Source organism: Oncorhynchus masou, chromosome 5, assembly GCF_036934945.1.
Source record: "Oncorhynchus masou masou isolate Uvic2021 chromosome 5, UVic_Omas_1.1, whole genome shotgun sequence".
Classification (NCBI taxonomy): domain Eukaryota; kingdom Metazoa; phylum Chordata; class Actinopteri; order Salmoniformes; family Salmonidae; genus Oncorhynchus; species Oncorhynchus masou.
Genome location: NC_088216.1, coordinates 53094189 through 53108517, shown reverse-complemented (window position 1 = coordinate 53108517; position 14329 = coordinate 53094189). Strand labels below are relative to the sequence as shown.

General features: G+C 43.0%; 1 protein-coding gene and 1 long non-coding RNA gene across 2 annotated transcripts; one reads left to right on the top strand and one right to left on the bottom strand.

Moving 5' to 3' along the window:
• Window positions 1-330: 330 nt before the first annotated feature.
• Window positions 331-3337, bottom strand: LOC135539831 (uncharacterized). The gene is made up of 2 exons (XR_010455668.1): window positions 3247-3337; window positions 331-700 (listed from the first exon to the last, which is right to left on the bottom strand). It is a non-coding gene; the product is annotated as an uncharacterized LOC135539831 (long non-coding RNA).
• A 79-nt stretch (window positions 3338-3416) lies between these two features.
• On the top strand, window positions 3417-13263 carry LOC135539825 (dnaJ homolog subfamily C member 14-like). The gene is made up of 6 exons (XM_064965978.1): window positions 3417-4818; window positions 5136-5242; window positions 6893-7012; window positions 7344-7504; window positions 9037-9142; window positions 10839-13263. Exons 1-6 carry the CDS (start codon window positions 3526-3528, stop codon window positions 11158-11160), a joined length of 2109 nt encoding a protein of 702 aa, XP_064822050.1. The 5' UTR covers window positions 3417-3525; the 3' UTR covers window positions 11161-13263.
• The last annotated feature ends 1066 nt before the right edge of the window (window positions 13264-14329 follow it).

The following is a 14329-nucleotide window of genomic DNA, read 5'->3' as shown; positions in this document are numbered from 1 at the left end:
TGCATCAACCAATGGTTGCATGCCATGTCATCAACTGTGTAATCGATTGGTATATTTCAGTTATCCCGCTTTCAAAACAACTGGGATCTCGGAATCTCAGACTTCCAACTTCAGTGTGTTCAAAACAACTGGGAACTCTGAAAAAAACTAGCTCAGACTGAGAAAAATCGATTTGAGCGCTCATCTAACTCGGGAACTCGGGCCTCTTTCTAGAGCTCCGACTTTCTGACCTGAAGATCACTGACGTCATGATTTGAGTTTTGAACGTGGCATTTGCTGATACGTAAAATACCTATCCTTTAACGCCAAACACAGGAGATGAGAAGCAGGTACAGGGACAGAACCATTTAATATAGACAGACATACAACGGAACAAGAACAGTGTCTGGACATAATCATGACACGACAAACAATGCTACAACAGGGAACAACCTAGAGGAGCAGACATATATGCAGGGGAAATCAACAAAGTGAGGGAGTCCAGTGAGCACAGCTGAGCGTAATGATGGTAACAGGTGCGTATGATGACGGGTAGCCTGGCACCCTCGAGCACCAGGGAGGGGGAGTGGGAGCAGGCGTTACATATCCAGACGTTGTAAGAATGGGCATGGGTCTGCAATGCTTGGGCAGAGGAACACGCTGCAAATATCTGTCGGATGACTGGTTTACCTTTCTTGAGTGCGTGAAATCACTCCGAGCCCTAACCAAAACACAAAACATGGTGGACAATTTCTCTCGCCTCGGATTTAAAAACAGTAGTAATCATCAACTTCAATGACAGTTATCTTAAAATTAAAAGATATATCTGATTTTCTCGCACCCCAATAACATTGTCGCAGAGGAGAGATTCCAATGTGCACACACTGGCCATGCAATAGCCAACTAGTTAGTTAATAGTTAGCTAATCGTGGACACCAAACGACGACATTAGCTAGACTCGGGAGCTCATGGGCACATGAGCTATAATAACTAACTGGTTAGCAGTGATGTAAAGTACCTAAGTAAAAATACTACTTAAGTATTTAAGTACTACTTAAGTATTTTTTGTGGTATCTGTACTTTACTATTTATATTTTTGACAACTTTTACTTCATTACAAGAAAATAATGTACTTTTTACTCCATACATTTTCTCTGACACCCAAAAGTACTCATTACATTTGAATGCTTAGCAGGACATGAAAATGGTCCAGTTCACGCACTTATCAAGAGTACATCCCTACAGACTCTGATCCGGTGTTTGTGTTTGCCTGAGTGTTGGAGTGTGCCCCTGGCTATGCGTAAATGAAAAATGACACTTGTGCCGTCTGGTTTGCTTTATATAAGAAATTTGTTTTTTTATAATTGTACTTTTACCTTTAATACTTAAGTATATATTAGCAATTACATTTACTTTTTATACTTAAGTATATTTAAAACCACATACTTTTAGACTTTACTCGAGTAGTATTTTACTGGGTGACTTTCACTTTTTACTTTAGTCATTTTCTATTATGGTGTCTTTAGTTTTACTCAAGTATGACAATAAGAGTACTTTTTCCACCACTGCTGGTTCGACATGATGACACCATGGGCAACACTAACTGGTGACTAGTTCTCTTTCAAGCAGAGCAGACGGGCATCTGTGTGACGTCACATATCAAGAAGTCTCAACCTATCCTCCCGACGCCACTCATGAATATTAATCAAATCTGTCAAGTGATTGGTTGAGCCTTTCTTGGGTGCGTGACATCACTCTCATTTCTTACATCCTTATGATATTTTTGCACTTCTTAAAATATATGCTCATTAGGAGTCAATGCATATTATAAGGATCCGCTATGTTTATTTTACTGTAATAAAATGTACAGAAATTTGTGTAAGGTGCAATGTGTATGTCCAATATGAAATTATCAGTGACGATGCTGGGGGTGTGAACTCTGTGGAGTTGCTCCTGAGTAGAATGGGACACAACGTACAGGGTTTTGGTTGGTGTAGGCCACCATTGTAAATAATAAATAATAATAATAATTTCTTAACTGACTTGCCTATTTAAATAAAGATTTTTAAAAAACAATGTGATTTGTAGATCAGTCAGTCGGCATGTCAAACAAACCCAATATCTGTGGGGCTTCTCATGGCAAAATTATTTAGCTGAGTCGATCTTTAACAATATTGTCAATGTAACATTATTTGCTTTAATTAACTATTTTCATTTTTATTGTTTTGTTCGATTGTTAAACTAAATTCCAAATAAAATGTTACGATTTTCGACTAATGTATTATTTTTTTACCATCGTCATTGGCTGACTTTTATTTTGAAGGGAAATGGCCCATGTCACGGCACGGTCTTATTCATGCTAGGTCTTGCTTATTCTTTCTCGCGTCTCAGTAGTGTTTCATGTGAGGTGTCTGCTGCCCTCGGAAGTGAAAAATAGTAAGACAAACAGCAAGGACAGCGATAGCCAAGAACAAGATAATAAAAAATAGATAATATCTGCATAAGCAGAACGAAAACACTCTCCTAATACAGGATAAGAATAGTTTCATACACAATTCAATAACTACATTTTCTTTCTACGACTAGAATTTCTGTTTGCCATATTTGGTCAATTTGAGGAGCAGCTACAGGGCTCGGGTTAGCCACTTCGAAAGGAAGACTACATTTTATCATCTTCCCTTCCTTTACGGAAGATAAAAGTGAGTTGCACTGGCTGTCATCTTTCCCAATGTTATTTCCGTCAGTGTAAGCATTAAAATAGCTCAAATAATATTATCAATAATCCGCTGTTAAGATAATTTAAATTGCATTAGCTACAGTAGCTAGTTAGCTAAACACGAGCAACTAATAATGTTAGCTCGCTGTTAGTCTTGAGACAGTTGGTAATTTTGCTCGCGACGTTGGCGACATAGCTAATTTGCTAGAACCGAAGAGTGCCCCCAGTATTCTCTGATATATTCCATCCCAGTTAGTTATGGTTTTAGAATTTAATTATATTTCTATCTAGTGCAACTACTGACAACCAGAGAGCTTTAGAGTTTGGTTTATCTTTTCAAAATGTCGGCGATGTGAAGCAACTCTGCGGTCATGAAGCGTGCTATGGAGAATATTGATCAAGGCACACTACAGTAGAAAACAATTGATAATAACAATGATACATGCAGATACTCCATATCCTATCATTTCTTTGTGAACTTTGCCTTTAGATTATACCCTTTGTTCTAGTGCAAATAAAGTGAAAGTGTTAAGGCTAATGTTTAAACTTACTTTCTTTTCACAGGCAATAACCAGATACAAGATGAGGCCAGTTGTGCCCAAGGATTGTAATGATTGATCCAATGCCTTCAAAGTTTCTGCATTGGACAGGCTACTGTGGACAATGGCGCCTGCCATTCCAGTATTATTCAGCCGTCCTTATCTGACTCTTCAGCCCTGCTGAAGTGTAGTGTCAGAGAAGGTGCGGTCAGTGAGAATGGGTCAAGGTCCCTGCCTGCCGTGAGATTGGAGACTTTTTTTTGGCACTTTAATCAAGAGACAGGGCTGAAGATGGAGAAAGGGGTGGCTGAGAGCGAGATGGAGGAAGAGACATGGACTGTAGAGGCAGCTGAGGAGAGCCCTGAAGAGCTGCCCTCAGGTGTTCCTACCCTCTCGTCTTCCACCTCCATGCCTGACCAATGGGAAGTCAGAGGAGATGAGGAAACTCATCAACCAGTTCCCAAAGAGGACATGACAGACTATCTCAAAGCTACCCCTCAGGATATCCCGACTCCAATCAACCAGGACTCAGAAGAAGCAGAGTATTGTGGGATTTCAGAGGCCAAAGAGGATGAAGTCTCTCTGAAACAGGAAGGGGCGGAGCATGTGGTCAGAGAAGGCAATGAGGAGACTGAGGGTGGAGATGAAGACGAGAATGGAGGCCGAAACGAAGTTGGGAGGGAGCCTGGCATGAACGGGGAGTCTGGATGGAAGAGCTCAGGGGCCGGAGGGAGGAAAAGCCGTTTCCGGAACAGCGGAGGAGGAATGGTGGCAGCCTCCGAGCAGAATACCCAGGCTACATCCTCATCCTACCTCCCGAAAGGGTCCCTGTCATCGGGTGGTGGGAGGCACAAGCAGGCCCGGAGGCGCAACCACCACCACCACCGGGGCCGGCGGCAGACAGGCACCCAGCTTACCTTGGCCTTCAGGGAGCTGCTGTCAGAGTCGCTCAGCCCCTGGTGCATCTCCTGTATCCACATGGTAGTGGAGCTCATTGTCTCTGTGACCCACCGCTGCGGGGTGGCCGTGGAAGCCGCAGGGGTAGCCCTCTATGACCTCGGCTCACAGCTGCTCAACAAGGTCACAGACGTGCCGGGAATGAAGGCGGACGCCCGGCGCATGCTGGAGAGGGTGAGTTGCACTGGAACGGTCCTGGTGGATAAGAGCATCCGGTCGGTGGAGTGGGTCTGGCAGGTCTCCCTTACCTGCTTCGGACTCCTCTGTGCTGTGGTGCTGCTGGGTTCCCAGTGGGTTCGGTTCACGCTCGTCCGGCTGGGCGGGGAGAGGGGCCAGCGGTGGTGGACAGCCGTGCAGGACTCCAAGGTCTGGAGGAGGGTGGCCTTGCTGGTGCAAAGGATCAGCGGCTGGTTCAGGAGGAGGAGAGGCACCACCACCCAGGTGCCCCCTTTCACCCCAGATTCTCCCGGTGGAGCAGTTAGGTACCAGCCTGGGCAGGAGCTGGAGAGACTGCTGGCGCTGGCTCAGGTCCCTGAAGAGGAGCTGGACCCTTTTATAGTGTTGGGGGTGGAGGCCCACGCAACTGAAGCTGAGCTAAAAAGGGCCTACAGACAGTTGGCTGTCCAGGTGAGTCTAAATGAGATGGGCATTACATTTTATGAGTACAGGTGAATGATAAAAATGAGTGGAACTGATCAACTGTGTAGCCATTATGGTCAAATAATTTCAGCTTTGCCTGTCAGATCACAAACCAAAGCATTTTTGCCCTTAGCTCTGCCTGGCTGCATGTATCTTTGTTGTTTTATTTCCACAACATAAAATGTAATCAGAAAATGACTAGAAGTAGCCAACCTGTTGAGCCTTCCTTAGTTGCTCTAGCTCTTGCACGTTATCTGCACTGCCCCTTACATCTGTCCATCTTTCTCTTTTCCTTCATCTCTCAGATCCATCCAGATAAGAACAAGCACCTGCGCGCTGGGGAGGCCTTTAAGGTGCTCAGGGCTGCCTGGGACATCGTCAGTAACCCAGAGACACGGAGGGAATACGAGCTGTGAGTAGAAGACATCCTAACGACTTGATCAGTAGTTAAATCAAATGCCAGAAACTATGATAAAATGACTGCACCTTCAAGAAAAAACATCTGTTAGAACTCAGGCCTCTCACAATAGGTAATATGTCTTCATCTGAAATTCCTAACTGGTCCTTAGTAGAGGTCTACCGATTATGATTTTTCAACACCGATTCCGATTATTGGAGACCAAAAAAGCCGATACCGATTAACCGGACGATATTTATTTATTTATTTATTTGTAATAATTACAACAATACTGAATGAACACTTATTTTAACTTAATATAATACATCAATAAAATCAATTTAGCCTAGAGTAAATCATGAAACATGTTCAATTTGGTTTAAATAATGCAAAAACAAAGTGCAGGAGAAAAAAGTAAAAGTGCCATGTAAGAAAGCTAACGTTTCAGTTCCTTGCTCAGAACATGAGAACATATGAAAGCTGGTAGTTCCTTTTAACATGAGTCTTCAATTTTCCCGGGTAAGAAGTTTTAGGTTGTAGTTATTATAGGAATTATAGGACAATTTCCCTCTATACCATTTGTATTTCACTAACCTTTGACTATTGGATGTTCTTATAGGCACTTTAGTATTGCCAGTGTAACAGTATAGCTTCCGTCCCTCTCCTCGCTCCTCCCTGGGTTCGAACCAGCAACACAACGACAACAGCCACCATCGAAGCAGCGTTACCCATGCAGAGCAAGGGGAACAACTTGCTCGCTCAGAGCGAGTGACGTTTGAAACGCTATTAGCGGGCGCTAACTAGCCAGCCATTTCACTTCGGTTACACCAGCCTCATCTCGGGAGTTGATAGGCTTAAAGTCATAAACAGCGCAATGCTTGACGCACAACAAAGAGCTGCTGGCAAAACGCACGAAAGTGCTGTTTGAATGAATCTTCACGGGCCTGCTTCTGCCTACCAACGCTCAGTCAGATACTTAGATACTTGTATGCTTGTATGCTCAGTCAGATTATATGCAACGCAGGACACGCTAGATAATATCTAGTAATATCATCAACCATGTATAGTTAACTAGTGATTATGATTGATTGTTTTTTATAAGATAAGTTTAATGCTAGCTAGCAACTTACCTTGGCTTACTGCATTTGCGTAACAGGCAGTCTCCTTGTGGAGTGCAACGAGAGAGGCAGGTCGTTATTGCGTTGGACTATTTAACTGTAAGGTGCAAGATTGGATTACCCGGAGCTGACTAGGTGAAAATCTGTCCCTGAACAAGGCAGTTAACCCACCGTTCCTAGGCCGTAATTGAAAATAAGAATGTGTTCTTAACTGACTTGCCTAGTTAAATAAAGGTATAAAAAAAATTGGCAAATCGGCGCCCAAAAATACCGATATCCGATTGTTATGAAAACTTGAAATCGGCCCTAATTAATCGGCCATTCAGATTAATCGGTCGACCTCTAGTCCTAAGCATTGTATAGTCAATCTAAAGGACTGTGAGATGTTTGGTTTAGTTACTCAGTAACAGGATACATAGAAAATACGTGCTGTGAGTTAATTACTTAATTAAAATGCAGGAAACCGTGATCGAATGACTGCACTGAAGGCCGATGGGATGTTTGGTGTAGTTGATATGGCGTTGACTTGTTTGCCTGGTCCTCTCAGGAAGCGCATGGCACAGACGGAACTCTCCAAGTCGATGAATGAGTTCCTCACCAAACTGCAGGATGACCTGAAGGAAGCTATGAACACCATGATGTGTACGAAGTGTGAGGGTAAACACAGGTATGTCACTCAGACTGAATTAATATCTGTAATATCTTGAAAAAATATCATACATTTACAACCAACACCCTGCAGATTTCTGTGAAAGTGAGGGATTGGAATCGTAATATAATTTACCTGCACTGCAGTCTTGTCATTTACAGTATTTACGTAAATGAATATGGTGACTACTCCCAATCACTAAAATTCTATTTATACATTTAGCTTGCTATGAAATCTTTATTACAGAAAGGAAACACAAGCATAGGCCAGACACAAAGAGCATCCCATTCTGCATGGTTTAGTTTACGTTGCTGACTCCTCTCCCCCTTATTACTCCCTGTGTGTGCAGGAGGTTTGAGATGGACCGGGAGCCTGCTGAGGCGCGGTTCTGTGCAGAGTGTAACAGACGCCACAGCGCCGAGGAGGGAGACCTGTGGGCCGAGTCCAGCCTGCTAGGCCTACGCATCACCTACTTCGCCTGCATGGATGGCAAAGTCTACGACATCACAGGTACTGGATTAAGTATGGCTGTGTTCACGAGCGTCAAAACTGTAATGCATTGTGGGTCAATTTTGAGGTGTTATTTATAATGCAAGGTGATTTGTAGATCAGTAAGTCTGCAATCGCCAACTGCAATGCGGTCGATGTCGAACAAGCCAATTGCTTTGACAAGCCGTGTAACTTTATTTTATTTTTTATTTAACCTTTATTTAACCAGGTAGGCATGTTGAGAACATATTCTCATTTACAATTGTGACCTGGCCAAGATAAAGCAAAGCAGTTCGACACATACAACAACACAGAGTTACACATGTAGTAAAACAAACATACAGTCAATCATACAGTAGAAAAATAGGTCTATATACGATGTGAGATAAGGGAGGTAAAGGCCAAAAAAAGGCCACGGTGGCGAAGTAAATACAATATAACAAGTAAAACACTGGAATGGTAGATTTGCAGTGGAAGAATGTGCAAAGTAGAAATAAAAACAATGGGGTGCAAAGGAGCAAAATAAATAAATACAGTAGGGGAAGAGGTAGTTTGGGCTAAATTATAATGACACACACATGGATAGTTTGGCTCTCATCGATGCTAATGCCATAGCCTTTTGTGTATTGACTTAAAGATGCACTATGCAGAAATCGCTCCGGCATTTCCTGGCTGCAAACATTTGAATAGTTCGGCTAATTTCAGTTTGAGACAAAATAAGCAAGTATAGTGTAGAGAAAGAAACATTGTACCATCTAAACTGTGAAATATATTTTCAATAATAGATGATGAATTTATGTGCCAGACCATGCCTGCGTGAATGTTTATTGGTCATTAGTGGTCATGTTTTTTGAGTTGCTAGACTGGAGAAACATAATTTGTGAGAGCTTGGTGATTGGTCATTCGGTGTCAGAAGAGTAGCGTCTTAAGTGTTTTTCACAAAATTCTAAATGGCGGAAAATCCATCATGGCGGACCTTAAGGGTCCTTGAGGCAAATGTGTTCCTTGTGAGGGGAGGGACCTAAGTACCAAATGTCAGGAGTCTAGGACACTTGGTAAAGGGGTGTGACTTTTAAAAGTTTGCATTTTCAATCGCTTGTTATAGTGCCACCGTGTAGCCATTTTGAATGGCATTGCATGATTGGGTGTAGCTCATGGCCCTTTACCATCTTGCAAAGTTGCACCCTCCTGGGCCTTACATCTCACAAGAATTTGCATTTTTTTCACCAAATCGCCAGAAGGAGAAAAATAATAAACGGCAACAAATACAATAGGGGTTTCACCCAGCTTCGCTGCTTGAACCTCTAACAAGCCAACTGACAGGCTCAAAAGCTCTACAACTAAATTAAATTCTAAGCTACCAAATAATGTTATGTTTCAAGTTTTTATTGTCACATGCACAAGTACAGTGAAATGCCTTTTCTTGCAAGCGCGTTCCCGACAATGCAGTAATAAAGACACCTAAAGTCAGACAGACTGTTTCTCCTCCTAGCTGCTTGCTTCAGTATTGTCACATTGATTATTTTGTCACCTTCTCCGCTCTCACCTTTCAGAGTGGGCCGGCTGCCAGAGGATAGGCATCTCTCCAGACACACACCGCGTGCCCTATCACATCTCCTTCGGCTCCAAGAACAACAGTAGCTCCACGCAGCGCCACAGGTTGGTCCCAGGTTAAGGAGGGTTGCGTTCCAATAATCTCATCTTCCTCATGAAGTCTGCACTCTTTAACTACTTCACACAAATGTAAAAGCATGGTGTAGGCATGGGCTAGAAAAATGGTCCCCGACCTTCTTTTTTTTTACATTAACATTAACCTAATAAAACAGCTCTGTAGAAATTAGGTTTGTGCAGTAGGCCAAATACATTATCACAGCATATTGGCTATATTCCTGTCCTGCCAGTATTTTTCTTCTCAGACCATATTATATATCAAAACTCAAGCTTTGATAACAAACTAGATCAGTTGGTGTAGCACTTGCGATACACAGCTGAGCATAAATTGAAATAATTAGCTAATAATTATCCATTTTATTTTACTGGACTGATGGTTGTGCTTTCAAGACAACTGGGAACTCTGGAAAAAAAGAGGTTGAAGATGCCCGAGTTTCCGAGGATGACCGTTCAAAACGATTTTTCCCAGTCGGATCTCGTTTTTCCAGAGTTTGCAGTTGTCTTGAACACACTGAAGGCAGAAGTCTGAGATTCCTGAGTTCCCAGTTGTTTTGAACATGGCATTAGTCTAAGTGGAGGGAGAGTGCAGCAGAGGGACTGCCTTTCATGGTCCCTGCTCTCTCAATTCCTTTCCTCTGGTGAGACTGACAAGAGAGGGGACACAGTCTTCCTCCTGATGGTGAAACTTGACTCGCACTGCATCTGCCTCCGGCACATTCATGTTGTTCCTATGACTAGAGAAAGTGAAATACTCTTCGATATTAAAATGGACACAACGAGCTGCTAATAATAATAAAAACGCAAGGCTATCGATACACTTGGCTACTCATTCATTGCAGCTGCAGCGCTAGGGGAAGTAGAGAGAAGAGCGTTTTGTAATAGTGTTGAATAAAAAGTGTTGACAGTGCTGAATAAAATATAGACATGAACTTACTCATAAGAAAAGCAGCTCTTTGCTGTATTCTTTGACAGCCTCTCTCTGGTCATGGTTTGTGGACGCTGTAGGTATGCACAGTGGTTTGAGCTGTCTGATTGGCCAGCACAGTAGGCGTGGTCTTGTCGGGTAGACAGTTTGTCTTTTCAGACAAATTAAACGGTTAAAAATGGGAACACTTTACCTACCTGGTGCGCAGGGCTTCTGAATAAAGTGCACCTATTGCCAACAGCGCAACACAAAAAAAAACAATAATGAAAAGGAGTTCGCCTTTAATCGTTGGCTTTTCTACAGAAATGTTTGGTGATCAACTAGGAATGCCTTGAAGATCAACTAGTCAATTGAAATCGACTGGTTGGTGACCACTGGGCTGAAGAGAGTTTCCATATTCCAGTCATTTTCTTTCAAATCCATTAAGGGCACAAGTGCATGTTTCGGGAGAAAGGAGAGATTATTGGGACCCAACCAAGGTGTTATGTGATCGACCGCTCTAAATGAGCACATGCTGTGGTCAGTGCAGGTGCAACTATCTCATTGTGACTTGCATCAGGGTTAAACATAGGCTAGATTAAAATGGAATGAAAGGCCACCCAAGGCTCTGATGAAGCCTGTTTGTCCCATGAATAAAACTCAGATCTATGTAGACGGTGAGTGCTCCTATTTCTTTATTTTCCTGGAGTCACCTGTTGAAGTGTCTTGAGGTAAAGAATGTTTTTAGAATGAATGTTACTTTGCTCCCATGCTTTCCAGGACACCTCCAGGCCCAGAGCACCCTCCTCCAGGCCCGGCCAACCCCGCTGACCTGCAGAACTTCTTCAACCGCATCTTCCAAGGGGGACCTCCCCCCGACATGGCTGCCAACGGGGGTTTCTTCCCCTCAGGACCGACCCCCCACCAGCCCTCTGGTGCTGGACCCGGACCTAGTGGACCTTTCTCCCCTCCTCCACCACAGACTGGCTTCTTCATGCCTCCGGGAGGGCTCCGGCCGGAGCCCAGTGAGACGTGGGCCGATAGCGGAGGCAAGCCTCCGCCCCGCAGGAGGCGGAAGGTCCGCAAGCCCTTCCAGAGGTGAGAGCGGCCATTGTTGTGACGTGTCATCGTAGCAACACGGGGACACTCAACACACGGCCATGTCTGTTGACGAGCCTGGACCTCCCCATATTGTACATAAGTTGAAGGATCAGTCACACTCAGGAAGATTCACACGGGTCAGGGGCTGCCTCATGTATCAAAAGACTGACAATAGAGGCCATGAGCCAGAGGTTTGAGTCTGGACCATGTAGAAGAAGACGGAACTAACTCAAGAGTTGAAGTATATTTGGGGTTAGGAGGTGACAGTCTTTTTGCTTCTCCCCCTCACATTGTTTCTTTTGTTGTCGTTTTTTTTCTCGTGAAACAGCTGTAGCCATGCCACTGATATCACAAGCCTATTGCTAACAATGCAAACACATTTCCTTAGGTCTTACTTCTCTGCACAATCCTGCATCATTACATGCCATTGGACGCTTATGTTCTTGACACGTTTGTAATTATTTTTTTAAACAAAAAAGGTAATCTATTCTTGCTTCAGGTCTTGGCACAGACTATGAAACTGTGTGTGTTCGTGTGAGAGGGGACAGGGCTGGAAGAAGCCAATCAGAATTTATGAATTGCTGGATCGAACGGCTCAAGCTACATCCTGGGAGAAGACGGTCTCCAGAGAGAGGGCTGGTCTGCCCGTTACTGCTTTGACACACTCATCCTTCCGCCCATTGCCTTCTTTGATCAATTGTTACCTGGTTAGATTATCATTTGAGCAACTGATTTTCTGCCATTTTTATTACTTTTAATGAAGTTAGTGAACGTTTGCATAGTTGTGACATTTGTCACTATTGGAAAGTAAGTTGGTGAGTGAAAGTTGTCTCTCTGCCAAATGTAGATATCAACTCTGTTTAGAGTACAGTGAATACTTTAATCTGTCTCTCAACAAATTGAATCCCACGTAGAAGCACTATGATGAGGCGTCAGACTTAAGCAGGTTCACATTAAAATTAAGACTGTTATATTGTGAGAGTCAAGGACCTAGGCTATTTACTGCTTTCAGTCCCTAAGTATTGGTGTTATTGTCTGGACGGCATCCTATGGATCAAGAAAAAACTAGTTTCAGATGCTAATTGCATCTCGGCACCCTTTAAAGATTGGAGGTAACAAAGTTTCCATTGAGAACACAATGACTGTGCAGTGTAAAAGATTAGTTATCAGAGGCTACTCTTTGACATTTACTTACCAGCTGTTTAAAGGTTGATTGAAAGACAGGGGAGCTGAATGTCAACAGTAACAGCTTCTATTACCACCACCTTTGCTTTCACCCCATGCTCAGACAATATACTCCAGATTGAAGAGGGATAGAGCGAACAGAATTCAGATCTCTAACAATGTCTCTACTCATTATGGCAAATCATTGTTTTTCCTGTGGAGATGGCGTATTGGAAATAAATGTGGTAAAATTTGGTCTAATTCCTCTTAAATGTTAAGAGGTCTGGGGCAATATGAATCAAGCTTCTCAGAGTAGGCGTGCTGATCTAGGATCAGGCCTGTCCATGAAAAGGCTAAACTGATCCTAGATTAGTGCTACTATTCTCAGACGTTTAATGAATACGGGCCCTGGTATCAGTTCCATTAGCCTCTTGTTGGTTGTACTTTTGATTTGTGTCATTCTGTGGATGTTGGGAGATTAAGTGGTACCTTGGGTCCCTTGTTGCACATGTTTATTTGCTCTCTTTACAGTGAAAAAAATAATGCAATTGTCCACATAATTGGAGGTATTATAGGAGGTTTAATTTAATCTCAGTTTTAGGCTGAATTGCTTGCGCTGTCAATTATGTTTTAGATACCCTAGTTGACTTGAGAATGTATGGCTTAAGTAGCAGCCTAAAACGGCAAGTCAACTAACGGCTCCCAGTGTGGTAGAGCTGGGGGACCTGCTAATCCCAGATTAATTTAAAAAAAAATCATATTTTTAAACAGTATATGCAAAAAAAAGATTGCAAAAAATCTGACAATCGGGGTTAAATGTGCATTAAAAAAATATGTGTTGGGGGGGTAGGAAAGTGTGAGTTTATTGCAATTGTGAAACATCACTGTTCAGTTGATTTTAGCTTTTTTCTGGATTTCATAGTAAAGTTGATTTCCTACAGATGAATGAATGGACTTTCATTGTTTTGTGAATTACGTGGATTGAATTGTGTCTTAAAGTTACAACTCACAAGACAGGAGAATGCTGTGTCATTCCAATGGAACAGAAACCAGGGGACCTGCTAATGGCCCTTCTGGAGCACACTCATTCATTTAGAATTTACACTAGATCCCACCCGTCTTTATACACAAGTGGTGTGGTCCACAACACAACTTGCTGGTCCGGGACACCCAGGACAGTAACATTTAGGGCTGGATTCAATCCGTACCACCGAAGTTCAGCGCTATAGCGTGCTTGAAATTGAAAGGTTATTACCGACTGAGCCAACATATGCAGCGTTTACCGTGAATGCAGTCTCCGTTAATGTGGAAACATTGCCTTTAAAATGTAAATTGGTGTACAATCCAGCTCTTTGTAATGACTACACCTTTAGACTACTGTTTCCTACTAGCCTCTGGGGTGTGTCAATGAAGTGGTGCAGGTGGAAAATAATCTCCTCCACAGGTTGACTCCTATTGAAAAAACCTGATCCCATAACGGAGCAAAACCCTTGTGAACCTCATGACCTGGTTTACCCGTTTTCTACATTAGCTCCAGAAAGCCACCGGGCATCGCTACGTGACAGTTCTTCCCCATTCCTTCAAAGGGGTTTAATCCTTAATTTACAGTAAACCAAAAATTAAACAGGCACCTCATGTCTTTTTCCTCCTCTGACCTGACTTATCCGAAGTCATACAGCTAGCGCTATGGAAACAGTGTAGAACACACCTCTCTTCCATAAAAGGCCTTTTCTGGGCCGCTGCAGATTCCCAGAAGCCAGCTTATTTGAGTTTTCTCCGCTATCACCTCACACACCATTAGTGCTTCTGTCAAAAGGGAGACACTGGGATATTTACTAAACGTCTCCCTGTCCCACTACTTCACAACTTCAACTCGGTCATCAAAAGATTCTCTGGTAGGTCCAGCAGAAATCCTTAACAAATTAAAAGGGTTATTACCATTAGCCATATTTTGGTATGACAGACAAAAAGCATGTTTTATCTGTGCAGTGTGTGCTACTGTTTCA